The sequence below is a fragment of the Lepidochelys kempii genome, chromosome 1, assembly GCF_965140285.1.
Source record: "Lepidochelys kempii isolate rLepKem1 chromosome 1, rLepKem1.hap1, whole genome shotgun sequence".
NCBI lineage: Eukaryota > Metazoa > Chordata > Testudines > Cheloniidae > Lepidochelys > Lepidochelys kempii.
This window is the reverse complement of record NC_136380.1, coordinates 163,332,325-163,358,076: the sequence shown is the minus strand read 5'-3', so window position 1 is coordinate 163,358,076 and position 25,752 is coordinate 163,332,325. Positions and strand designations below refer to the sequence as shown.

Here is a 25,752-nt window from a genome sequence, read left to right as displayed (position 1 = left end):
ACTTTGACTTTCATATCTGCTTGCCACAGGAAACCTCTACATCATCAGTGCTTACTGAAGCAGAACTGGACAACCACTACATTGTCAAATGACAGACATACGATTACTGTGTGGTGTGGTGTTCTGTGATTGCATTGATGTATTGGTGTTTGTGTCATTGTGACAGTGTCGTTGTGTACTGACACAACAGCATGCTGTAACCTTCTCAAACGGTTGTCAGGACATTATGCTGAAATGTTTGTATTACCTTTCTCCAGCTCTGACACTGTTCCCAGCTGCTGGAAGAGTGTATGAAGGATACTTCTCCTTAATCTCCCTTCCAGGCTTTCTTAGGGAGGGCTCCTTGTGTTTCCAATTTATACTCTGCATTCATCATATTAGACAGCATGGGGGTGATCAAAACTCTTCTTAGCATACATTGCTGTGTATGCATGGAATACCTTAGGATATTTGTCTGCAAAGCCTTCTCCTCATTATATCATTCCTGGAGACCCTCCTCTTTCACAGCACTGGCATATTCCATATGCTCCAAGCCTAGCTTTAGTTTGCAGGACAACCTGAGTTAATTCCGCGTACTGTTTTGACTTTGATATCCAATCACAGTAGTGTGTTGATGCAATATAAGTGTCATCATGTATTGACAGGATGGTATGGTACGTAGACAAATACTGTGGATAGTAGTTAATTAGACTTGGGGAGAACTAGAAGACTAAAGTTGGTGGGAAGCTCCCAGAGCCAGCACTATCTGCATCTGTGGCTGGTGTATTGTTTGACATCAGACTTGCATGTTGTTTTTGGCAGACTTCCTGTGTCAGCCCTGCAGGAGAACTTTCAGTCATTGTTAGGAGTGCTGAAGGAATCTGTGCAACTGAACTTGGCTCCACCTGGATATTTCCTGCTTCTGAGGTATAGCACAAACAAGGTGGTTTGGTTTGATTTGATAGATTGAGTAGTACTGTCCATATTACTAATTTGGGATGAATTATTTTTCCTACAGTACTCTAAATGACTGTGTGACCAGAACTCCTAACCTGGAAAATAAAAAAGACCAAAAAGACCTGCAGGTACTGTATATGCACACTTTTAGTTCACAGATCTGGCACTGCACTCTTCATTATAAACAGAGATTAGCCCAAACCAAACTCCATGTCTGAACATCCACATACTCTGAGAAAGTTTAGGTATGGTGCAAGCCGGTAAGTAAATGTGTGAGAATTCATAAAACATAATCTTCTAGCTAACAAAACAATATTGTATATTTTTGATAAAGTTCTAACATGGCTCAGGATACTGATTGGCCAGTGCTGTATTCAGATTGGGTGTCTTTTGTGATGTCATCCTCTAGATTTAAATTCATAACACAAATATGATGTCATCAGATCCCTTCATTTGCATTATCATTGAAATTTTCAAAACCAACTAGGAGAATTAGGTGCACTATTCCCATTGAAGTCAATGGGAGCTGTATAGCTATGTCCCCTAGTTGGCTTTGGCAATCTCAACAACTGTTTATCCATTCACCTATTATGGAAATGAGATGAGGATTAGAGATGGATTCTTTTCTCCAACTGTTTCTGCTTTTGCCAAGCTAGCTCAAGCACCACAGACTTGTCACGATCATCTTTGGCTCTGAATTTAAGATGAAGTGTTGAAAAGTGAATCTTCTAATAGCTGTGATTGTGGTGCTTGTGCTCCCCAGCAGATATGGTAGAGATGTGAGTGACTTCCTCCACTTCTACTCCATAAACTGGCCAGCAAGATAATTGTGTAGCGAATGCCTAGCTTCTTACAGCATTACCAAGGAGTGATCTGATTTCTCTGGCAACCTTGGAAGGGAAACCTGAAGTTTCCGAACCAGAGTCTCCATCCTACAGTGAATAACTCCGTTGCTCAAACATGAGTCTGGAAGTAGGGTTTGGCCCAACCCTACAATGGGAAGACTTAAATATGGCCAGATGAATTCCCAAAAAATAAAACGACACTGTTAAATCACTCAATTAAAAGTAACCAACACCCCATCTAATTTAATAACACATGGAAGCCCTGTAGCTGAAGGGAAAGGAAAAAAGCAGACAGGTTTTCAGACCATACAGTTCAGAGCCTAAAGAACAATAGAGGGTACTGGTACAATTTTTTTTGAAAATCTGAAGAATAAATTCAGAATGTACAAGTCTTTGAGAGAGGACTGCTTATTAATGCAGTATAATGAAAACTTTGCAATCTTCATTTGAACCCACTGGATGACTGCTCCACTAGAACTGAAAAATATCTTGATCAGATAAATTCTGTGGCCCTCCAAGGGGACAAAGTTAAGAAACCTCAGGGGACAAAAACTTTTCCTTTAAAATATAGTAACTTGGCAGGTAAAAGACTGGAAATCTGGAGAATCAGGTAAGAGTCCATACTGTGAACAATTAGGGAAATACGCAGTGAGTTGAAACCTTTGAATTTATCAGTTATCGTAAGAATGAATCCCAAATATGTTTCAAATTTGTGACCTAAAAAAGTATATGAGGGAAAATGTTGTGAGAGACATTTTGGGATTCTTTGGGGTTCAACCCTCCTGCTCACCAATGGGGTGTGTGGACCCTGATTATCTCATTAACAACAGTACTATTGTATTCCTATTGGATGCTCCGGTTGTGCACTCTTATCCTGATGGCCAGAGAAGCAGTGGGAGATAAGATCCATAAAGAATAAACTAATCATCTAGCCTGGCTCAAGCTAGAAAAAAGAAACTTGTCAGGGGGCGTAATGGTAACAATAGGTGTCCCAATCAAACTGAAAATACAACAGAGTCTGCAACAAGACCCATGGCTTCTGTGACACAGATTCTACTAAACTGCTGATGTAAATTATTACAATTTAAAATGCCCAGAAGGCAAATGAGGAAGTGGAAAGAATGAAGACATTCTAAACAGACTTGTTCTGGTGTGTGCTCAGTGTATGCCAATCTACACAGGAAGTGAAAAACTGAAATGGGTTGCTTGTTTCTCCATTTTTTAATCTTTGATTCTGCTATTCTCTTGCCAGTGCTTAACTTTTATACCACAGTTGAAGAGCATGTTTGTCAAAAGGGAAAAATTCCCCCTTCCCGTTATGATTATAAGGATAGTCATCAAGAGTAGATTAATTATAGTGTGACATATTTTTTGCTATCATAGATTAATTTTCTTGTATATTAATGTTTAGCCCAGATATGAGCATACGTGCATACACATGTGCATAATGACCTTTACATGGAAAGGTAAGATTAAGACCTGTACGTGAATCTACTCTAATCCAAAGCTTTTCATTCTTTTTCATTGTTCATGCCTATTACCAAATGAAATGAGTGACACTTTACTACCTGCAGAGTGCTGATAAATGTTTCTCTGCTCTGTTTGTTGTTACTCACCTCCATATACTTATAGATATGGTACCAGGTACAAAACACTGCCAGTTTCCAAATAAAACAAAAGCTTCCTTGTCTGGCCAGGTCGCAATAGCTTTCATCTGATACAGTGTTGTATTGATTACTTTTCAGGAGGTGACCCAAAAAATCTTGGAAGCTGTGGGGAATGTTGCTGGTTCCTCCCTGGAACAGACTAGCTGGCTGAGCAGGAACCTGGAGGTGAAAGCCCAGCCTCAGATCTCTTTAGTTGAATCCAGTGCTGAAGATGACTTGTATGGTAAGGTTCTTTCTTAAGGATCCAGTGTCACTTCTGACCTTGCCACTTTTCTCTACCATTTACAAATGAGCTATTTGGTGTAGAGATTAATAGGGTATAACTGTAATATTTCTGGCAAATTCCTTTTTAAAGAACTATACAGTTTTAGTTTTTTCTTAAATGAAAGCTAAACTTTAGAAATCCAGGAAATTCTACATTCTTCTTCAAATGCTGGTCCCTATGGGTACTCACTGTGGTTGCACGCCCACTTGAGGCTGGAAAACTCTTCCATAGTAGTGTTCATTGGTCCGTGCCGGCACCCTACTCCTCCTCATACTCCGAACCAAAGGCATAAAGGGTGTCACAGAGCCACCGCCTTTCCAGTTCCTTTTTGCTCTTCATGGTCTGGAACAGAACCTTTCTGTGTCAGTAGCCTTTGTAGCACTCCCACTTGAACTTTGTAAATAGTGTGTAAACAGTTTTATCTTTAGCTAGTTAGCTGTTAGTTAATTTAGTTAGCTAGTTCAGGGGTTCAAGGGGTCCCCCCTTGTTCCCTATTGTTCAGGGCACGCAGTATGCCCAAGATTCCAGGCTTCAGGTCTTGTCTGCCTGTTCCTGGGTCTTCCCAGTTAACAACTCCCACGAGAGCTGGTACTTACCTTGGGGAATCCCCTGTTCCCTCAAAATGTGACATCCGCCATTCCTTTCTCCCTTCTATCAGACAGTCGCTGGAGTTTAGGCTCCATAAGCATGTAATGAAGCTGTCATGGGGCCCCAATATGGTCCTGGGCTCTCCCGCTCCCCATCTCACTGACTTGAACCTCTGTGTAGTGCCTCTCTGGCACTGGTGCCCTCTAGATCGGAATCCTCCAGCAAGTTGGTAGAGCGAGTGAGTTTGTTTGTTACAGTATACCACCACAACACAATTTAAGCATAAATTCCTTTATTAAATCCAGAGGTCAAATGATATTTATATAGCTGTTCCAAATGGGTCTTGAATGCCTAAGCAGTTATCACATTTATACAATAACATGTAGTTATATGTATTGATCAGATACTTACAACAGAGCTAGCCCCAGGATGCTCAATCCCATGTTGGCTGGCTCCAACTGGACAGGCAGGTGTTATGCATATAAGAAGCACACAGGATCTTTTTCAGAGGAGAAGGCAATATGCCGCATTTAGTGGAAATACAACAATTAGCATATGCATTCGATCTCTCTCTCACTCACACACTCACTCACACACAATCGCACCAGTTGATGTTATAGTTACCAGTCTAGAGTCTGGATCAATCTAGTGGCCAGCTAGGTTGATCATGGGTATGGAGGAGCTGGGTTCCGTCAGTCGCAACACGATGCTCTGGGGAAGTCTTGGCAGGACGAACCCAAAGTTTCATGGTAAGGCCCCCCATTTATATAGTGATTTTCCTTCTTTGGGACCAATGGGTTTTGCACCATCATGCTGTACTCAATTGTCGTTTGAGTGCTTGTTTTCTTAAATTGTCTTTCTCATTCTTTATCTTGTTCTTTCATTAAGTCTCTCAGGGAGTTATCCCATGCTGGTTTTGATCACAGCTATCTTGTCCCTTTTGGTAGATGCCTGTCTCATCTTTAGAGTGGTCAATCTGTCCTCCTCTGACATTTCAATAGGGATGTGTTGCAATCTCCTGGCGCCCTTACGTCTGTCCTCGATTCCTCCCTAGACCATCTGGTCCAGTGATGGCCTTCACACTTATCTTCTAACACACACATTCCTCATTCACACACAAAACAGGATTGATTTATACAGAGCATTTGAACTCAAACTGCAAATAGCAAATTACCAGGAATTAATGTCCAAATATGACATTATTAATTACAATATACTGTCGTAATTTGCTAATAAGATACTACAGGAACATAGGCCCCAATTCCAGGCCATCCTGGACAAAGGGCAACTGGTTGCCAGATTGTCCATTCAAGCATCACTCGATGCAGAGGATGTGGCTTCCCGTTCCATGGTAACCTTGGTAGTTATGAGCCAGGCTTCTTGGTTGCAATCCTTGGGTTTCCCCATGGTGATTCGGGTAACAACCTGCTTAGCAAGAAAACAGACAAGTCACTTCACTCTCACATAACCCTTCGCTCCTGGCACTCCACAGGAAATATTCTAAGCCCCCTCTTCATAAGGTATCACCCTGCCCTTCAGCCTTTCTGTCATCAAAGGGCCTATGAGCCCCCTCAGAAGTGCCAGAGGATACAGCAAAGCAGACATGCCACACTACTGCCACCCCCTCTTCAGACTAACCTGCATACCAAGAAGGCATTTTGATGGGATGCTCGAGCACCACCAGCCAGTGTCCGCATAGCCAGTTCATCCCACCTATTTCAGTGGCTGCCTGGCCCATTTCCTCCTGATGCATGAGCATATCACACTGGACAAATGGGTCTTGGCCATAAGCTCAACTGGCTACATGATAGAATTCCTTTCTGCCCCTTCTCCAAAACCCCTCTCCCTGTCTCTCTTCAGGGACTTCTCTCATGAGAGGATTCTCATACAGGGGGTGAACTTCTTAATCCAGGTAAGGGTAATAGATCCCATACCCTCTTAACATAGGGGGAAGGGCTTTTACTTCAGATACTTTCTCATCCCCCTCCCAACCCCACCCATCCTGGACCTCAGACAGTTAAATGTCATCATATGATGTTCAAGATTCAGTTCACCTTGGTCTCCATAATCCCTTCCCTGAACAAAGGCAAGTGGTTTGCGGCCCTCTGTTTTGAAGGATGCCTGTTTTCATATAGACATACACCCTGCACTTTGTGGTGGGCCTCTAGAACATTTCCAATACAAAGTGCTACTCTGCAACACCGAGAGTTTTCACAAAGGTACTGTCATGGTGGCAGCATACCTGCATCAACAAGATACCCCAGTAGGTTCCTACCTAGAGCATTGGCTGCTCATGGGATGGTCCTATCAGGAAGTGCAGGCTGCAGTCACCACTTTCACTCTTTGGGACTTCAAGTAAAATCCAGAAAAGTCCCTTTTAACCCCCACACATGCTATATAATTATTGGATTGAATCTGAATTCATCTCCGTTGCCAAGAGGTATGAAGGAAGAAGCAGTCTTCCCAAAGGCTCTATAAATGGATTTCAGGCTGCATCCCTCCTTCAGACTGTCACGGCTCGCTCACCTGGAGCTCAGGCTACCTTGGTGGCTTCCTTTCTGGAATTCCCCTCTCGGTGATTTGTAGAGCAGCAGATTAGGCATTCACTTCTTCTTTTTTTCCCCTTTTACTAGGCATTATGCCCTGGTTCAAGCTTCTTTCAAGGAAACTTCTTTTGGTTCAGTGATCTCACAATCTGTGGTGCAGAACACTTCTTGCATCCTCCGCCTTGATGAGCATTGCTTTGGAATCACCCACTGTGAATACCCATAGGGACCAGCACTTGAAGAAAGGAGCATTACTTACCTTATAATCACTGAAGTTCTTTGAGATGTGTGGTCCCTGTGGGTAGTCCACAGTCTGCCCTCCTTTCCTTGTGCTTGGACCTTCACCTGATTCGCAGTAGGGTAGGAAATGGAGAGATACAGGTCAGTACATGTTGCCTTTTATACCCTTGATTCATAAATCCATTCAAATCATCTGTGAAAAATATGCCCCGTTTTGACTAAGGAACGTTGCTGAATAAGTGTTTTCTAGTAAATTTTTCATTTTTCCTAAGGTCTTTGCTAAATGTAAAGCATTCAGATAGAGGCTGCAGAATTTTCAAATCATCAATACTTGTATAATGCACATGTGTAATGTGACCAGTAGTGCATTGGCTGTCTCCAATAATCATTTACTCTTCTTTTTCAAATCCTGTAACTTAAAGATCTGAGGATAGAAGCTTGTATCCACAGACATGCTAGCTCTGTTAACACCTGTTTATTGGAAACTGGCCTATGTTTATGGCTTTAAGGAAGTTTAAAATGATATAATGTATAATCCCTGTAAGATCAAGGGTGGGCATGTATATAAGGAGCTGGCAGGGTTCCCAGCAATACTTCACTGCAACTCACTATGCAAGTTATAACCCAGATGGAAACCAAACAAATCCTGAAACTTATAGGTTTGCCACAATAAGTTCTGCTTCAAAATGCAAATCAAACATTTTTGTCTTTTTCAGATGCTTCACTCATACCATCTTCAATGGTGTCCGCCTCTGCTCCCTCAATATACAGTGTTCAAGCTCTCTCTCTCCTTGCAGAAGTAAGATATAAAGTTCCTACACATCTCTTTAAGTAGGACAAAATTGTAAGAGGAATTAGATTTGTATCACTGATCAACAAGACTCAAATCAAGCTCAATCAATTTATTAATCAAAGACTACATCTAAGATTAATCAGGACTATACAGAACACAAGCAAAGATTGATACTTTACCCTTCCTGGGGACAGCTTTGCAGATTTGGTCCCAGTTTGTTGCAATTCAGTGGGGTTTTTATACCCTGGCTGTTTATGTACTTATACAGTTTATGGTTTCCTATGTAACACTTTCTAAACAGTTACTTCACTTTGCCCTTTGCAGTTCGTTACATACATACATTATCTAATCATAACCACAAATTTGACAGTAAGGTAACATTTCCTGTACACAAGCAAGATGATTCATGTCCCCTATATGTTCTGTTCTATACTCAATACAGAGCTCACTTATGAGTAATTTTCCATTATTTTTCACGATAATGTATGCAAAGGTTCATGCTTAGTACTGAATTCATTTCCTCCAGTTATGTTTGTTTACCCATTTATCCTTTTCTCTTGGTCTTGGTTACAGTTTCATAACCTGTTATTCAAGCACTGAAACCAAGCATATTTGCTGCATTTGCTAGCACATATGCAGTTAAAAGTGCCTTCTGCAGCTGTAAAAATAGATACATTTCCATTGCTTTTAGAGCACACCTTATGTACTTTTAATACGCTCAAAGTTAGGTTTACCTTTTAGTTCCCTGAACAGAGCTGGGAGTCCTAGGCCTATATGACAACCGTCCCATAGCATTACTTCGTAAAGCTTTATGGGAGTCAGGCATATGAGCTAACAAGATAGATGCTTGCCATTCTTCTTTATATAGTGGTTAACAATTGATACAGCTAAACTAAGGTGTGGGGTTTATTCTGGGGTATGATAGTGAAGGTGAGACCGTTTTCCTTTTTGACTTTTTCTGAAGTTTAACCTTCCTCCCTCTCCAAAAGTCTCTATTGCAGCTTAATATGATAGGACATTCCAGGATACAATCCAGACCAGTGAGGTGCTGTCATCCCTTCTCCGCAAACTTGGGTGCCTCACAATGCTTTTGCTGCTATAGCTCCCACCTGGGCTACTCACAAACAGCCTTGCAACATGCAGACAACACCCGGAGTATCTGTGTCTCGCCGCAGCCTGTCAGCCACACATCAGTCACACTCTGGCTTCCACAAGCCTTGGTTACCACTTGCAGGATGACCCAACCACACTTCCAGTCCTGTATTTTCCACAAAAAATTGTGTTCTGCAGAGCCCACTGCTGGTAGTGCATATATATTAGGTCCATTGTCCCTTGAAGGGAATTAATATGTAACAGTCTGCTACCCTAAATGGAGTTACCTGCACAATCAACAATCCTGGATTAGTTTTAATTAAAGAATAAAACAAGTTTATTTACCTACAAAGAGAGAGGTTTTAAGTGAGTACAAGTATAATGCATTAAAGTCAGAAATAGTTAAACAGAAATAAAGATAACTCTTCCTAGTCTTAAAACTTAGCAGACTAGACTTGGTTCAAGATAAAATTCTTACCACGTGCTCCCAGTAACATTGCTGACCAAGTTCCCAGTTGAGGATCCGGCCCCAAAGTCCAAAGACTGTTTCTTTTGTCATCTTAGGTGAAAGAAAGACAGGTGGATAGCAAGAGAACTTGGGGTGTTTTTGCCCCCTCACTTTTGTAGTCCAGTCACCCTTTGAAATGCATTTTCCTGAGAGTTATACCCAGATAACGTTCCTTCAGGCTGTGTGGACAAAGACCAGGAGTCTGGTGGTGAAAGAGACATACTGTTGTTTGCTAAGACGCAAATCTGTCTGTTCCTGCCCCCTTCCTTGCCCATGAGTACCCACTTGATAGGTGATTGCCCAGGAGCTTTGGTTACACCTGTCTAGAGGTGTCAGCTTTTCCTGTGTCTTTGAGAAACAGGTTTACTCACTCCCCAGACTTGTCTGATAAACACACTTCAGTCATGATTTCATCTTACATTCATAACTTTATATATAATGTTAGTACATTCATTTCACCCTGATGTTACTGACCATATAATTATTAGTTTTTAAATAATACCTCACAAGGCATATTTTGTACAAAATTATTGTAAGGGTGTGTAGGATGTGAATACAGGGGTGCATTTGGTCACATGTGGGATTTGGGTTTTCTGAAGGTTCTTGCTTCTCTCCTGGACATGGTTTACCGTAGTGATGAAAAAGAGAAAGCTGTGCCATTAATTTCACGCCTGCTGTATTATGTATTTCCATATCTACGCAATCACAGGTAATAGCGCTTGCTGTACATATTTATATTTTCTTTAAATCATGCTAAATGTTAATCTGATCTTCAAGGCATGTTGTAAGGCTCAACTTTATTTCCCATGCATTTATGAGATGGGGGCATAAGGGAAACTATAATGGGTGGGGACTTGTTTGGGGTGAAAGCGGATTTGATGTGGGTTGCCTTAAATTAAGGATGTATCTTTAACATATGTGAAGGGTACTTGCAGTATATAAATAAGGTGTGTGCCCTTTTTAGCATTTTTAGGACTCTGAATAAATAAAGGTAACTTTTTTAACATAAAGTATAACACAGTTTAATCATGATTATCACAAAACACAGGCGATCGGGTAAACGTTCATAACAATTTTTGCAAGGCTACTCAGTTGGTAGTCTTAGTGGATCTATGCCCTTGCCCATGCAGGAATCCCTTCTGTAGTTTAGTTGTTGGTCATCAGCCAATAGCAGGATGGCACACACCTTCTGTTTTGTTTAGGCGTGCACTTTCCTAATGATTAGATCTTTTCTAACTGCTAATAATACCAAACCCCTTCTCTGAGTAGAATCTGTAGGCATGGCCTAAGTGCCCTGCGCAACTGTCACAGTGACTCTGTTGTAACCAGGGCAGTAGTGGGGTACTAATGCTATTGTTTAAGTCTGTAAACTCTGTCCTTCAGTTTAGAGTAAGGACTAGAAACTTCAGTAATCTTAAATTTTGCAGAAGATGGCAGGCCATCTGAAAAGAGCTGAGATAGCATTTTGCCATGTAATGGTTAATTCCAATTCATCTGTATAATTGAAGAGACATTCATTTCCTCAGTCCTCAGGGAAAATAAACCCTCTTCTATATCTAGCAAACAGAATTTGGAGTAAATTATTACTGTCAGGACTAGGCTTGGAGTTCTGGGGAGAAAGGCACTCATTTGGTGGGCATGTCTGTCATGAATATTAATATTTGAAGTTTATTTGCAGTGCCTACAACACCCCTAGCTTCCGTGCTGGTGCTCGGTTGCTCAGCTCCCTAAGTGGATATGCCTACACTAAACGAGCCTGGAAAAAAGAAGTTCTGGAGTTATTTGTGGACCCCGCTTTCTTCCAAATGGACACTTCATGCATTCAGTAAGAAATGGAATTGTGGTCATCTGTAATTCAGTTGGAAATTTCCAAAAATATTAAGGGGAAGCCTACTATTATTGAAAAGAAGCTTTATCTTGAACTTCCCGACAGAATATATTAACACTGAAATAAGTGCCAAATTTCTAGTCCTAGCAAATTGTTTTATAAAAAGATTAGGTTTTCAGCAGTGTGTAGAGGCAGGATAACTTCTCTTCACATCGTGTAAATGCATATTCTCCACGTTAACTTTGGGATCCTCACATAATCGGGTTCAAGAGCATAAAATAACCATGTCTGGCATTTCAAACACAAATCAAAAATGAAATGGTAAAATGTGCTTCTTTTGTATGAAATGTTATCCTAGGGTCTCTTTTGTATGATGGTGTGTCTACACTGACAAGTTGTGTTTATCTTTAATTCTTTGTATATTTTATTCAGTTGGAGGTCCATTATAGATCATCTTCTAACACATGAGAAAACTATGTTTAAAGATTTCATGAGTAAGTATTCGTTGCTGGTAATTTATTGCTACAATAATTTGGATTTTATATTCTGGTGAGCTCTCAAACGTATATTTTGTCTTACATTAGATTAAGGAGGTAATATGTTATCTTCAGTGCATTTTCACAGCTCATAATGTTACCAACCTTGATTAGCTATAGTTAAATAATTTACTCATGGAAATCCTTCTCTATTAACATGCTCAAAATGGTAGAGAGTAATAGCCATGTTCAGGAAGATATTCTAAAATTTCTCTTTTCAGAAATGGTGATAAATGTATGATAAACTTGGATTTCTGCAAACAGACTTCATCAGAATTATTGCCACTTGTACACGTCACTTACCGATGCTCATCTTGCTGGGGAGTTTAAACCCCCTACTGTAGCACCTCCTGCATATAGCTCAGATAAGGGATTCCTGCTATCGTATTTTTGCATGAGTCTGTCTGTAGGATAGAAAAGAGCTCCATGCAGGGGGGAGCACCATCATAAGAGCAGAAGGCTTTGGCATTCTTTTGACCCCTCACACTCTAAAACATCATTCACCAGGCTCGACCAAATTATGGGAAGTCTCCAACTCTCAAGGCCTAAGGGAGGACAAGACAAGTTGCAGTGGGGGAGGTTTAGATTGGATATTAGGAAAAACTTTTTCACTAAGAGGGTGGTGAAACACTGGAATGCGTTACCTAGGGAGGTGGTAGAATCTCCTTCCTTAGAGGTTTTTAAGGTCAGGCTTGACAAAGCCCTGGCTGGGATGATTTAACTGGGAATTGGTCCTGCTTTGAGCAGGGGGTTGGACTAGATGACCTTCTGGGGTCCCTTCCAACCCTGATATTCTATGATTCTATGAGAAGACCCCTAAAACACACATGAGAGTTGAGGGGAGGATACTTTGGTCTCTGTCCTCCATATACCCCTTAAGCCATTTTAAATTTTTTAAAAAAAAACGAAGATACAAACTCTTTTAAAAAGAAACCCTTAATTTATTTTGGACCCATCGATTTTAAATCCGTGGCAGGTATTTCAGTGTCACAGAGCTCTTTCTGAGAGATCCAAAATCATACGTATAAGAACTCAAAGTAGAGGAGAGATGGGCACACAGGGGTGGAGGTGGGAGTTGGAATTGCTGGGCAACCTCCTAGCAGCTGAAGTGCTTCTCTTGCAACCAGAATTCCCCACCCATACATGCAGTCCTACACTGTGCCAATTGTCCCCCCTTTCAATGGGTTTTAACGGCCTAAGAAATAGCTAGGGCTGTCAATTAATTACAGTTAACGCCTGCAATTAATTGACAGCAAAATTAATGCATTTTTAGTGCGTTAATCGCATACCTATGGGTAGGGCAGGAAGCATCAGTGGCCAGGAGGGGAGGGGGCTGAAGCAGCCTCAATCCGCAGCTTCTGGGGGTGGGGGGGGGAAGTGCGGAGGGTTTGGAGCCCCAAGAGTAGCTGAAGCTCTGCAGCCCTACCCTGTACCCTGAGAGGGGCTGAAACCCCATGCCCTCAGGGGGGCTGAAGCCCAGAGCCCCTACCTTGACCCTATATTTGAAAATATAGAACCCCCCCTAAAAATATTTCAATAAATGGTATTCTAATATTGTTTAACAGTGCGATTAAAACTGTGATTAATCACAATTAATTCTTTTAATCTCGCAATTAATCATGATTCATTTTTTTAATTGCTTGATAGCCCTAAAAATAACTTGTGTTTTTGAAGTAAAGATGTATCTCTTAAACTGTGTACATATGGTCTTTTTTGTAGGTATGCAGAGCAGTTCTTTAAAAATGTTTCCAAGTTTTGAGCAAAAAGCAATGTTGTTAAAGCGTCAGGCTTTTGCTGTCTTTAGTGGAGAAATCGATCAGTATCACCTTTACCTTCCATTAATACAAGGTAAGAGTATATGTTTTAAATGTGCCTTGTTTCCATAGATACAGTCTTCTTATAGGTTACATATTTTTGTTGTATTACCTATTTCCCTACCACCTCTGAATGTTTACTAGGTTCGGGGGCGGGGGGAAGAAACCTTTAAAATCTCTGATCTCTAACATAGTTAGTTTTTGACAAAAAAAAACCCAAACAAAAGTTAATCTATCTCCAAATCATTGTCGTGTTTTGAGAAAATGTTTAGAAAAACTGACAATTTCTTTGATGGAGTGAAAAAAACGGCCAATCAAAACTGGATGACATAATCAAAGCAAACAACATTTTTTTCCCTGCATTTCTAATTTACCAAAACTAGTTTTATGTACATGGAAAAATTATAACTTTTTTTTTGAAAATGTGTTTCAGAACGACTGACAGAGAACCTCCGTGTTGGACAGACTTCTATAGTTGCTGCCCAGATGTTTCTCTTTTTCAGAGTTCTGTTGCTAAGAATTTCTCCTCAGCATCTAACCTCACTGTGGCCAATCATGGTGACTGAATTGGTAAGCAATAATGCCTTTACGTTTACCAATGTAGAAAATATTCCATTTGCTTTCCATACCCACCTTTCCCTTCCTTCCAAACACACTCCATCTTGTGCAACTGGTTTATGATTTTACATCTTCATTTTCAATTAGATAATTTGGGGGTACTGTTGTGGTTTGAAAATATATTTTACTTTTCATTTATAAATTTTGTTGTTCAAAGAACTAATTCTTGTGATAGGCTGACGGTGTTTTATAAATGACAAAGTTAAAATAAAACTTATCCTGCGTTTCCTAATCTCTTATGAAGCAGTCTTTTCCATGATTGAGTTGTGTATACACTTTAACAGTTTACAACTTTCCAAAAAAAAAAGTGCCTTTTATTTTTTTTATTTTTGGTTAAGATTCAGACGTTTATACAGCTGGAAGAAGACTTAGCTGAGGAGGATGAACCATCAAAGTAAGAACTGTTTATCTCCCAAAAAACAGAAACAAATTAACAAAACATGTCTAAGAAACTCAGAATCTTGTACGAGGCTCAGAATCTTGTACGAGGAGTTGTGGTTGCTTTCTGGCTGGAATTTCTGAAAATCACAATAGCATTTGCAGCTTGCAAGCAATGTTGCATATTGAAGTCTGGCATTGACATACAGTAAATGTTGTCATTGGACAGCTGATGTGGCAATTATGTTTTAGAAATGGGCTACTTACAGGAAAAAATGGGTGAAGAGATTAATCAGTTTTTGACTATTTTACCATGTAGTTGTTTTTTTAATAAATGTCTGAAGATAAAATAGATAGTACAAATGAACCCTTATAGATGACTGTAATCCTTTGGCAGATTTAGTGGGTTTTTTAAATATTTAGTGGGTTTTTTTTAATAGTGCTTTCCTTCCTGGTTAATCACACAGGAGCAACAGCAAAGTAAGCAGACAGAAAACTTCAGTTGATGGCAGTGGCCCCTTACTTTCAGACATACAACAGAATGAACTGTCCTTGTATTTATCAGCTTGTAAGTTCCTGGACACAGCACTTTCTTTTCCACCTGACAAGATGCAGTTATTTCAAATGTAAGTCCTCAAGTTCCTTTTTTTAATTTATAGCTATACAGTATATAGTACTGTAGGTAACATACTATTTGTGCACCATTTAAAAATATGTAAATGTACTCTTAAGACTCTTATTTTCTCCTCCATAGTTAATAAAACGTGTGTGTCTCTCATCAATCTTTTCCTCATCCACAAGTTTTTATATAGGTATGGTGTGACTGGATTCCCAGGGGAGCCAGCTGAGGTCACTCAATTAGGGTGAAGTGCAAAGAATGGGGCAGACAATCCCCTGAGCTGGTGGATATTCCAATACTTAGAGTTACCAGGCCAGCACAAAATAGCTTCTTTATTACCTCACTGGTTGCCCAGAAGCCAACACCACAGTTCCCTTAAAGTAACCCAGCCTCAGGCCTCCATCCAGGTACCCAAGTCAGATATGATGAGGATTAATGAAAATCTTATTCATCATATAAAAAAGTTCTTCCAGTTCCAAAGGATTGGACACATTACCTCCCAGGTTAATGAATATTCCAGATCAGACCCAAGCACACGCTTACAGCCAATTCTTATTAACTAAACTAAAATTTATTAAAAAAGGAGAGAGAGAGTGTGGTTAAAAGATCAATATACATACAGGCAGGAGTTCAGTTCTTTAGGTTCAGATTCATAGCAGAGATGGTAGGCTTAAGCGTTTTTAGAATTTAGTTCATAGGTTAAAGTCCAATATTATATTCAGAGTGTTCCATCTTAGGACTGGGATCTCAATCCTTATGGCGTAGGCTTCCCTGCATGAAACCTCAAGCAGATCTGAGATGACAGGATCACGACCCAAAGGTCTTTTACACAGTGTGCTCGCATCCACTTGACCATACAGTCCTGGGTAAACAATGGGCAATCAGGGCGACTTTGAAGTAGGTCTATTTCCTAAGCATTGCCGGTAATTATCTACATGGATTAACATAAAATAATTTATCTATTAAGCAATCTATCACAAACTTCAAAGAGACATATAGACAGTGACATTATTTCACCCAAGATTCATCTAAATGTTAATATTCCCTTTTGATCTCTGAATCAATAGCTATAGTGAAAGACAAAAACTGTTTGTTTACATGGCTAGTATCTATAAGTAAACATACAATTCGTCTCACCGAACATTAAATCCCACCAAATGAGGGTAAATCCATCCTCATCATCGTATCCACTCATTATACTCCACACCTGAACGTAGCCATTATATGAACAACATACCCCCATATCTCAATGTCTGTACTTTGACCTGTTAAACTTTTACCCCCAATCGGGGAGATTGCAGATTACGTATTCCTTACGTATCCGTTCCTAAACCAAATTTTGTATCCCTTGATAATCTGTACCTTATTCCCTGATAACCAGAAACTTCTATGCTTAAACTCTGTACCGTTTTCTTTTTACTTCAACATCATCTTAATAAAATTATTAAATCATTTTGAACTTTTAACAATGTAGGCTAGAACTTTGAAATGCAAACCTATCTAGCACTGAATGGCCTTAATTACCATTTCTAACATGTCTCTACAGCTGGCTCTGGGTTAGTTAGCCTGCAAGCTGCTTAACCCTTTCTGGCCATACGTTACACTTTGTACAAGATTCGTTGCAATTATCTGACAGTGGTTTGCATAATTATATTTTAATCCGACAGTGTCCCATATGGACATAACCTGCTGGATATCTGACAATTATTTAGATATCAGACTTGGAGAAGATTTTGCTGTTTCCAACACTGAGAGAATTGTTGGGAAAGAGCAAGGGTCTGTTTCATTTTCACTCTTATCTATCCTTTCAATACTTAAACAGACTGACCACAAAGTACAGCTCTTATAACAGAGCATGGTCAGCACAGCTATTAAAACAGTGGGATAAGAAAGCTTAGTGTTGTAATTTTCAGCATTTTTTATTTATTTCTAGGGAAGGGACTCTCATGAATGATTTCTGACTTGTACAATTCATTTGTTTCAGGTACAGATGGGCCTTTGTTCCAGAAGTGGACACAGAGGCTTGTACCATGACCTCTCATCTAATGGAAAATCACCAGGAATGTAAACCACATATCATTAGAATCATGGACTCGTTAAAGATGAAATATGGGGTAAAGATAATGCTTCATTAGATACATATTTTCTATTTAACATTAAATCTGATAACTTTAAAGAACCATTTTTATTCATTCAGAAAAGTCAGCTGGGCGGTAGATTTCAGTTTCCATATTAAAAGGCTCTTTGGCTTTAAAATTGATCTATCTTGACAATATTCCTATTATATTACATTTACCTGGAGGATTCCAGATAGCCATTTATTTCAGGTGATTCACTATAGACACATCTACCAATTATGCAGGTAATATCTTCTGACCAGGGTCAGACTGGAAACTCCCTCCATTCATGACCCCAAAATGAGAAACTAATCACAGGAGATTTGGCATGTCTTCATAGTGTTACGTGTTCAGATTTAATAAGATTTGATGTCAAATAACAACTCAGTTGAAGTTTTATTTAAGTACTGATTGATTTGTCTTACTTAATACAACACTATACAGAAATGAAGAAAACATACATATCAGTCTGTGACTGGAGAAGTTTGGCAGCTCATTTCACTTCTAACTCAGTCCCCCAAATTCATCCCTTGTATTCTGGTTTAGATCAAAGAAAATCCTTCAAAATTTTTCTTTTCCAGGGCTAGCCCTGCTGAAATATCCTTTCTCATGTGTTGTTTTGAATATTCTGAACTTACCTAATCAAAAAGTAAATTACATCTATAACTAATTTATTACTACTGAGACCATTTGTAACCATTTGTAACCATAATTAGCTCTTAATCATTTAGACATTAATCAATACGTTACTCAGTGGCTTGCTGTTACATTGATTGTAGAACACATCTGTTATAACAAATGTTCCTTGTGCAGCTTGTCTATTACTAATATCTTCTCGATTACAGTGCGCATTTATAAGCATCCTTTGTTAATTATTAGAAGTCCTTCCAGGGCATCTGTACTAGGTTAGCAAGATCAGGGTAAAAAGCAGAGCGGATAATTAAATACAGTGCTACTATTGATTTACAGACATTCATTAGTCTAAAACAAAGCACTCTTTAGCATGAGAGTTTAGACAGCTCTTTGGCTAATACAGAAATGTTTCTGGGAAGTTTAGCCAAAGAATCATGATTTTAATATTCCAAAGAATAATAAAAGATTAACATTTACTAACAATATTATGATCTTACATGCTTTGATCAAAAATGAAGTAGTTGATAAGAATATTGGTATTTTAAATTTTTAGGCTTCAGCATCAAAAATCCCATTAAGATGAATGGGGGTGTTCATGATTCTCAGGGCTATTGTTTCTGGTTGTCTGTAGAATCACGCATACACTGCCATCACTTTCCATCCAGTCTCATTTGCAAGCTGATCTAGCTTTGCAAGCATAAGGGCTAATATTTTCATGGAAGCTGAAATTCTGGAGTATGAAATGAATTCCAGGGGAAAGTACCAACTTGCTAAACTACTGCAACCCTGCTCATTTCACTCCTGGGCATAATAGATACTGCAGCTATTTAGGTCTTCTGGTTGGATATTGAAGGATGGGATCTCCATGTATATCTTGCACTGTGAATTGATAACTTAAGAAAAATTGGAATTCTTTTAATACAGGAAATCTTTCAAATATATTAAAAAATGACCATCTCAAATGAGACTAGAATATAGCCTCAAATACACAGTTATCATATGTGTATTTTAAACTAAACTAATTTATCACTTTAGATACTGCAACATAGCCTCGCAAAATGGGGAGGGTTATAAAGGAAGACAAAGCAGATTGTGGCTAGGAAGTATGATTTAAAAGTGCATTTGCGCACTCAAAGAACTCTGTTGTTCACAAAAGAAAATTTAATGTGTGGCTCTACTCAGAAAAGTGACTTTTTTAGAAATGCATCTTCTAACTTCAGATCTGCTTCCTGTGTTTATTCAGAGGAATATGTGCTTGTCTTAGCGTCACAATGTTTTACTAAGAGAAGGAGGACTTGTGGCACCTTAGAGACTAACCAATTTATCTGAGCATAAGCTTTCGTGAGCTACAGCTCACTTTGTCGGATGAAGTGAGCAGTAGCTCACGAAAGCTTATGCTCAGATAAATTGGTTAGTCTCTAAGGTGCCACAAGTCCTCCTTTGCTTTTTGCGGATACAGACTAACACGGCTGCTACTCTGAAACCTGTCAGTGTTTTTACTAATTCTGCTATTTCAGTACAAGCAGTGCAGCTCAGTGAACGAGCTATATTTTCTTTCTGCGTGTGCATCAACAGAGTCAGTATCAAAGTTTTAAGTGCTCCCTAATTTACACCTTTGCAACCCCCTTGAAGTCAGAGTTGTGAGGAATAAATAGGGTAGAATTGGACTTCAGAATCTTACTACATACACAGAACCTTATTGTGGCAGGGCATCTCACACACAGTTAATTATTCTAACCTCCATTATCCACTTGTCATCCTTCTCCACTTGTCATCCTTCTCCCATACTACTCCATGTCTGCCTTCCAGTATGTATGCAACACCTTCCAAGAAGTAAAGATGTAAAGCTGCTACCCAGTCCTTTTGGTTCTTTTTCAAGATCTATTGCTAATATGTCTACAGAACAGCACTCACTGACCGTTCCTAAGCAGGTGACCAACAGGGATTACTTGTGGGGGAGAGAGAATATAGAACCACATACCATTGATAGAAACTCACTTTTTAAAGTAAAACTCCATTTTAAGGCAACAGCTGTACAAATCCTCTTGTGATGCAAGAAATGCCTGGTGTAGCAGGCTGCAGATCTCACATTGATTGACAAATAGTATCTAGTGCAAATTTCAACCAAGTTATGTCATAGAAGAATAAACTAGCTTTCTGCATAATACTCAGTGAATCTTCTGGTTTGTATGCTTGTTTGCAGGAAACAAACACTAATGAGAGAACTTCAGAGAAATGTGAATATCCTCTTTTGAACCTTCGTTCTATATCCAGCATCACACAGTTAATGCCCTTCTTTAGGACCCTGAGCTGTGCTTTCAAAGCACAAAGTAACAGGTCCCAAAATGCACAGAGTTCAGCATCTCTGTCAGTGGAATATCCTGTTGGCAACAGCACAAGGATCTTGAAACAACTAGAAGAAAGTGTTGAATGTGACTTTTTGGAAAATCTGGAAAGTTAAGGCAATTACAGGAGAATTGATTTATGTTGGTATAAATTGTGAAACCAAGCTACAACCTCATTGTTAGAGATTTGTTTCTGATTTTTTATTTTGTGTTTTCTGCCACACACTCCCAGTTTTGAAACTGCAGTTCATCTTTTTTTTGTACTGGTATAAAGTACACCTCCCTGTGTCTTGTTTCTTGCTTTGTGTTGAACTGTGAGGATTTTTGCTCAGCTTCTGTGGAAAAGAAAGGTAACATAATTTAGTACCAGTGATAAGCTATCATTATAGTCTTCTTCACAATAGAAACATGAATAGGATTGAAGAAAACTTTTTGAAATTAAAGTAGAAATATTTTGACTAATGAAGGAAAGCGACAAATTTACTATTTATCTAACAAATTAGGAAGATATTTTAATCTGACTCTGAGAACCTTTCTTCTAAAGGTAAAAAGAAACTAATGTAACTTTCCAAAAATTGCACGTCCGTGTACAGTCAGTTTGCATATATAAATATTTTCCAGAAGCTGTTTAAATTTTGATTATGGTGCTCTTTCTTTAACAATTGCCCAAACATATTTATCTACTAAACTTCTACAGAAGTAAATTTAAATTACCAACAGGTGTATTTTATCAGCTTTAAGATGATGTAAGTAATGTGCAGATGTACTGCATTTGTAATCTCAAATCTGTATTATAGTAATATATTCTGTAAGATCAGTGATTATTTAATTTAGAAGACAGACCTATTCAGTAACATTTATTGCAATTTATATCGCTGAATTAAATTATTCCCATAATTCAAAAATGGTCACTTTCCTAAAATGAAAACTTTGTTCAGGAATTGTTCTTTCAGAGTCTAAAATCACTTTACAGCTTTTGAATGGCAATTTAAGTAAGGTAGTCCTGTAAAAATGTAAACGATTGTATATAAGAAACTTACACATCTTGAAATGTATGTGCATTATGTCCTTCGTAGAGACTTCTTTCATAGGTGATCAAAAGCAAAACCTTTTACAGTTTTTAAAGACTCTTTGTACAGGTAAATGTCTTTGCTGCTTTAGGTGGCACAAAAGATAGGAGGAGACAGTTCATGGGGCTGTGACTGAAAGGCTCAGGAGCAACCTCTGAATTCTGGTGGCAAAGCACTTCTGATGGATTTAGAGGAAAGGGATTGACTGGCTTATTCTCCCTCCACACAGTAAGGCTATATGTCTTAACTGCCTAGGATGCCATGTGTTTGATCGTGGCCTCATGGTGAGCATCCTGGCAGTTACCTGCAGAAGAAGGATTACAAGTTTTTGGGTTTTTTTAATTGAGAAAGCAAATGTTGCTGAATTTTCAAACTGCCTATTAATCCAATGAAGTATAAAATCATTAAGATCAACAGATAAGATAATAAATTGTGTAGGTTGAATTATTTGGGGGCTTTTTACATTTTTCATGTTTGTCAGGGAGAAGATCTTTACTTGTTCTGTTTTAGTACCGTCATCTCTAAAGACTTGTTTTTGTGCAATATTGTTGAGCAGTTGGCCACTGCTACTAGTGGTAATTGGAACCCTCAATGCCAAGCTAGACATGCCAAGACTTTTGATTTCAAACACACTATCACACTTTTCTATTTAAAAAAGTCTCCGTAAACAGTAAAGGCATTGGACGGTGCAGACAGATTTTTTTTTTTCAAGATTTATAGAGAAACACGGGAGGCTACTCTGCAATTCTTGTTGGCCTCCAGATAAACTTAGGTTTTTCATCTGTTTTGATACAAAATAAAATGGTGAAACGTACAAAACATGCTTTGCTGTAATTGTGCTATACCATTGACTAAAGAATAGTTATTTACTTATAGTCCTATGTTGAACTTTAATAATTTGTAAACGTTGGTACAATTAAGTCACTCGTAAAAATAAAATTAAGGGTAGTATTGTTTACTCATTATGAATGTGAATTATCAGACTTCTTTCCGAATGTAACTTATTGACAAATTAGATCTGTGAAAGCTGTTGGCCTAATCACGGGTACAAAGATGTAGTATCTCTTCTCAATCATAAATCACTATCAAACTGAAGCAGAACATTTATTAAAGTTAAGTACGTATGTTACTTCTAGAATTTTTTCATTCAGTGTAATCGGCAAATCAGGCTACACTCAGGGTATTTTGATGGTTTTATTTGTAAACTAATTTTTGTGGCGAGAGGCACCCTTTGTTTTCAGTGAGGGATTCTCCTCCTGCCTAACCCAGATGAAGTGCTTATGTCAAGAGGGCTGTCCGGGGTGGTTCACCACCAAATCTTTCATTCTAGGTCCACAGTTCAGTTGTAGATCTATTCAGCTGCCTGAACAGATTCCTTTTGCACTGACAGTACCAGCATTACTTATGTGGTGGACCGGTCTCCCTGGGTTTTTCATCTTTCTGTTGCTCTCCTTTCCACATCCCGTGAGACAGGGGGTATCACCTTTGACTCCCCAAGCTTCAGCTGTCACAAGTACTAGAGTTCTGTCACTTTCAAACACATTTCCCCACATAGCAGCCAAATAGCATTAACCACTCCACCACAGGTTCTCTCTCGTACTTGATTTTTGCAGGCCACTTTGTAAAGACAAGGTCCCCTTGAGTATCACTTAGCTCTAAATCCCCCCAACTTCCATATGGCATTCTGCTTGTTTTCATGGTCCTTAAGGACCTCTAGAGAAGTGTCTGGGGGCCACCGACCCATAGTTGTAGAATGATTTAATTGCACTACAGCGCCAGCTGACTTTGAAGAAGAAAACATGTTTATATTTTTAAGTGACTAAGGCCTGGTTGTGACATTTACCCAGACAATCTGGGCTGATGAACAGCTATGTCCCCTTCAACCTGGGGTACCTTTTACACTGCTTTGCTGTGAGAGCCACCACTCCTGGTCTGCCCACACAGCCTCCAGCAAGTAAATCAGTCCCAGCTATACTGTATGAGTGCTATAGTCAGCCACCCGTGAATTATGCTGCAGACAACAGCAGTAAACTCTCAGTCCCAGACTTTCCCTCAGAAATGTGCGTCTTGTAATGCCCAGCAGTCTCCTGGACGATGCAAGCTCATATAAAGTCCATCATTTCGTTAATAGAAGATATGTGCAAATCTTGTGTTAACCAATAGAGTTTCCCAAACACTTCAATTCAAATACACTGGTTTAGATAAAACAATAAAACAAGTTTATTAACTACAGAAAGGTATTTTAAGAGATTACAAGTAATGCGGCATAAAAGTCAGAATTGGTTACAAAGAAATAACGGCAAAATGCAAACTAATACCTAACTTAACAAGCTAAGTAAATACAAGCAAAGGTTTCTCTCACCACATGCTTTAGCAGTCTTATGGCTGAAATCCTTTCAGCCAGGATCTTTCCCTCAGTTCAGTGTTAATTTCCTTGTCCTTCAGGTGCTGTTGATGTTGAGAGTAGACATGAAGGGAGAGAGATTGGGGGCCTCTGTTTCCCATTCTTACAGCTCTATTTCTTTGAAAATCATCTCCAGCTAGGGTTTAGGAGACAAGAAGTCTGGGGAGATGGGAACCTCCAGCTGTTTTGTTGCCAAGATGTATATTTTTTACTCTCACCCTTTCTTTGGCTGCTTAACCAGGTGATAGTCCATTTGACTTCACTGACACCTGGCTGAGGCAGAGACAGTTTGCCTTTTGTCTCCGAGGAACCTGTTGGTGCCTGCTTTTCTAAACATGAAATATGTCTTAGTACTGTTATACAGAGGAATCTTAACTTTACATACAATGCTGCCACACACATTGTACCAGGACAATAATGATCAGCACATTGTGAGTTTTCAAATGATACCTCACAAGGCACACTTTGTACAAAATCCATTATAGTTTTGTAAAAGGGGGTGAACAGAGGGATATAGACTGTCTCATTGGTCGTCTATGTGCTAGTTTGGTTATGGGTGGTGTTGGGTTTTTTACTGAAATAGTTATACCAGTACAACCACATTAGTGTGGACGCAGATAAACACTTTTATACCAGCATAACTTATTCCTCTTTTTGTATGGGAATAGTTGTATCCATTTAAAGCACTCTAAGGGCTTGCCTACGTGGTGCAGCAATATGTACTAGGTGTGTGACTTCTTGAGCACACTAATGTGTTGCATGCTAACTGGACTGTGTAGACCCGGCTGGTGCACACTAAAAGTTCCCTAATGTGCTGTTGCACTATGTTAACGTGCACTTAGAGAACTTTTAGTGTGTGCCAACAGGGTCTGTACGAGTCAGTTAGTACACCAAGCCCTGGTCTACACTAGGACTTTAGGTCGAATTTAGCAACGTTAAATCGATTTAAACCTGCACCCGTCCACACAGTGAAGCCCTTTATTTCGACTTAAAGGGCTCTTAAAATCGATTTCCTTACTCCACCCGACAAGTGGATTAGCGCTTAAATCGACGTTCCCGGCTCGAATTTGGGGTACTGTGGACACAATTCGATGGTATTGGCCTCCGGGAGCTATCCCAGAGTGCTCCATTATGACCGCTCTGGACAGCACTCTCAACTCAGATGCACTGGCCAGGTAGACAGGAAAAGAACCGGGAACTTTTGAATCTCATTTCCTGTTTGGCCAGCGTGGCAAGCTGCAGGTGTCCATGCAGAGCTCATCAGCACAGGTGACCATGATGGAGTCCCAGAATCGCAAAAGAGCTCCAGCATGGACCGAACGGGAGGTACGGGATCTGATCGCTGTTTGGGGAGAGGAATCCGTGCTATCAGAACTCCGTTCCAGTTTTCGAAATGCCAAAACCTTTGTGAAAATCTCCCAGGGCATGAAGGACAGAGGCCATAACAGGGACCCGAAGCAGTGCCGTGTGAAACTGAAGGAGCTGAGGCAAGCCTACCAGAAAACCAGAGAGGCGAACAGCCGCTCTGGGTCAGAGCCCAAACATGCCGCTTCTATGATGAGCTGCATGCCATTTTAGGGGGTTCAGCCACCACTACCCCAGCCGTGTTGTTTGACTCCTTCAATGGAGATGGAGGCAATACGGAAGCAGGTTTTGGGGACGAAGAAGATGAGGAGGAGGAGGAGGTTGTAGATAGCTCACAGCAAGCAAGCGGAGAAACCGGTTTTCCCGACAGCCAGGAACTGTTTCTCACCCTAGACCTGGAGCCTGTACCCCCCGAACCCACCCAAGGCTGCCTCCTGGACCCAGCAGGCGGAGAAGGGACCTCTGGTGAGTGTACCTTTTAAAATGCTATACATGGTTTAAAAGCAAGCATGTGAAAGGATTACTTTGCCCTGGCATTTGCGGTT

The 25,752-nt window shown here is 39.7% G+C and overlaps 1 protein-coding gene and 1 long non-coding RNA gene across 8 annotated transcripts in view; one reads left to right on the top strand and one right to left on the bottom strand.

Annotated features, from left to right (window-relative positions):
• DOP1B (DOP1 leucine zipper like protein B) overlaps positions 1 to 22,567 on the top strand; it is an 87,747-nt gene extending 65,180 nt beyond the window's left edge. For 5 of the 7 annotated variants that reach the window (XM_073361204.1, XM_073361214.1, XM_073361195.1 and 2 more), the window contains 13 exons: positions 802 to 906; positions 998 to 1,064; positions 3,527 to 3,671; positions 7,804 to 7,886; positions 10,080 to 10,189; positions 11,159 to 11,305; positions 11,741 to 11,802; positions 13,564 to 13,692; positions 14,092 to 14,228; positions 14,615 to 14,670; positions 15,122 to 15,280; positions 17,258 to 17,387; positions 20,227 to 22,567. In XM_073361204.1, the coding sequence (XP_073217305.1) occupies positions 802 to 906; positions 998 to 1,064; positions 3,527 to 3,671; positions 7,804 to 7,886; positions 10,080 to 10,189; positions 11,159 to 11,305; positions 11,741 to 11,802; positions 13,564 to 13,692; positions 14,092 to 14,228; positions 14,615 to 14,670; positions 15,122 to 15,280; positions 17,258 to 17,387; positions 20,227 to 20,484 (1,588 nt within the window). In that variant the 3' untranslated portion in view covers positions 20,485 to 22,567. The other 2 variants (XM_073361239.1, XM_073361247.2) reach the window with 2 other exon arrangements.
• LOC140917809 (uncharacterized) lies at positions 4,565 to 8,111 on the bottom strand. Its single transcript, XR_012161006.1, has 3 exons — positions 8,060 to 8,111; positions 7,107 to 7,192; positions 4,565 to 5,726 (listed from the first exon to the last, which is right to left on the bottom strand). It is a non-coding gene; the product is annotated as an uncharacterized LOC140917809 (long non-coding RNA).
• Positions 22,568 to 25,752: the final 3,185 nt, after the last annotated feature.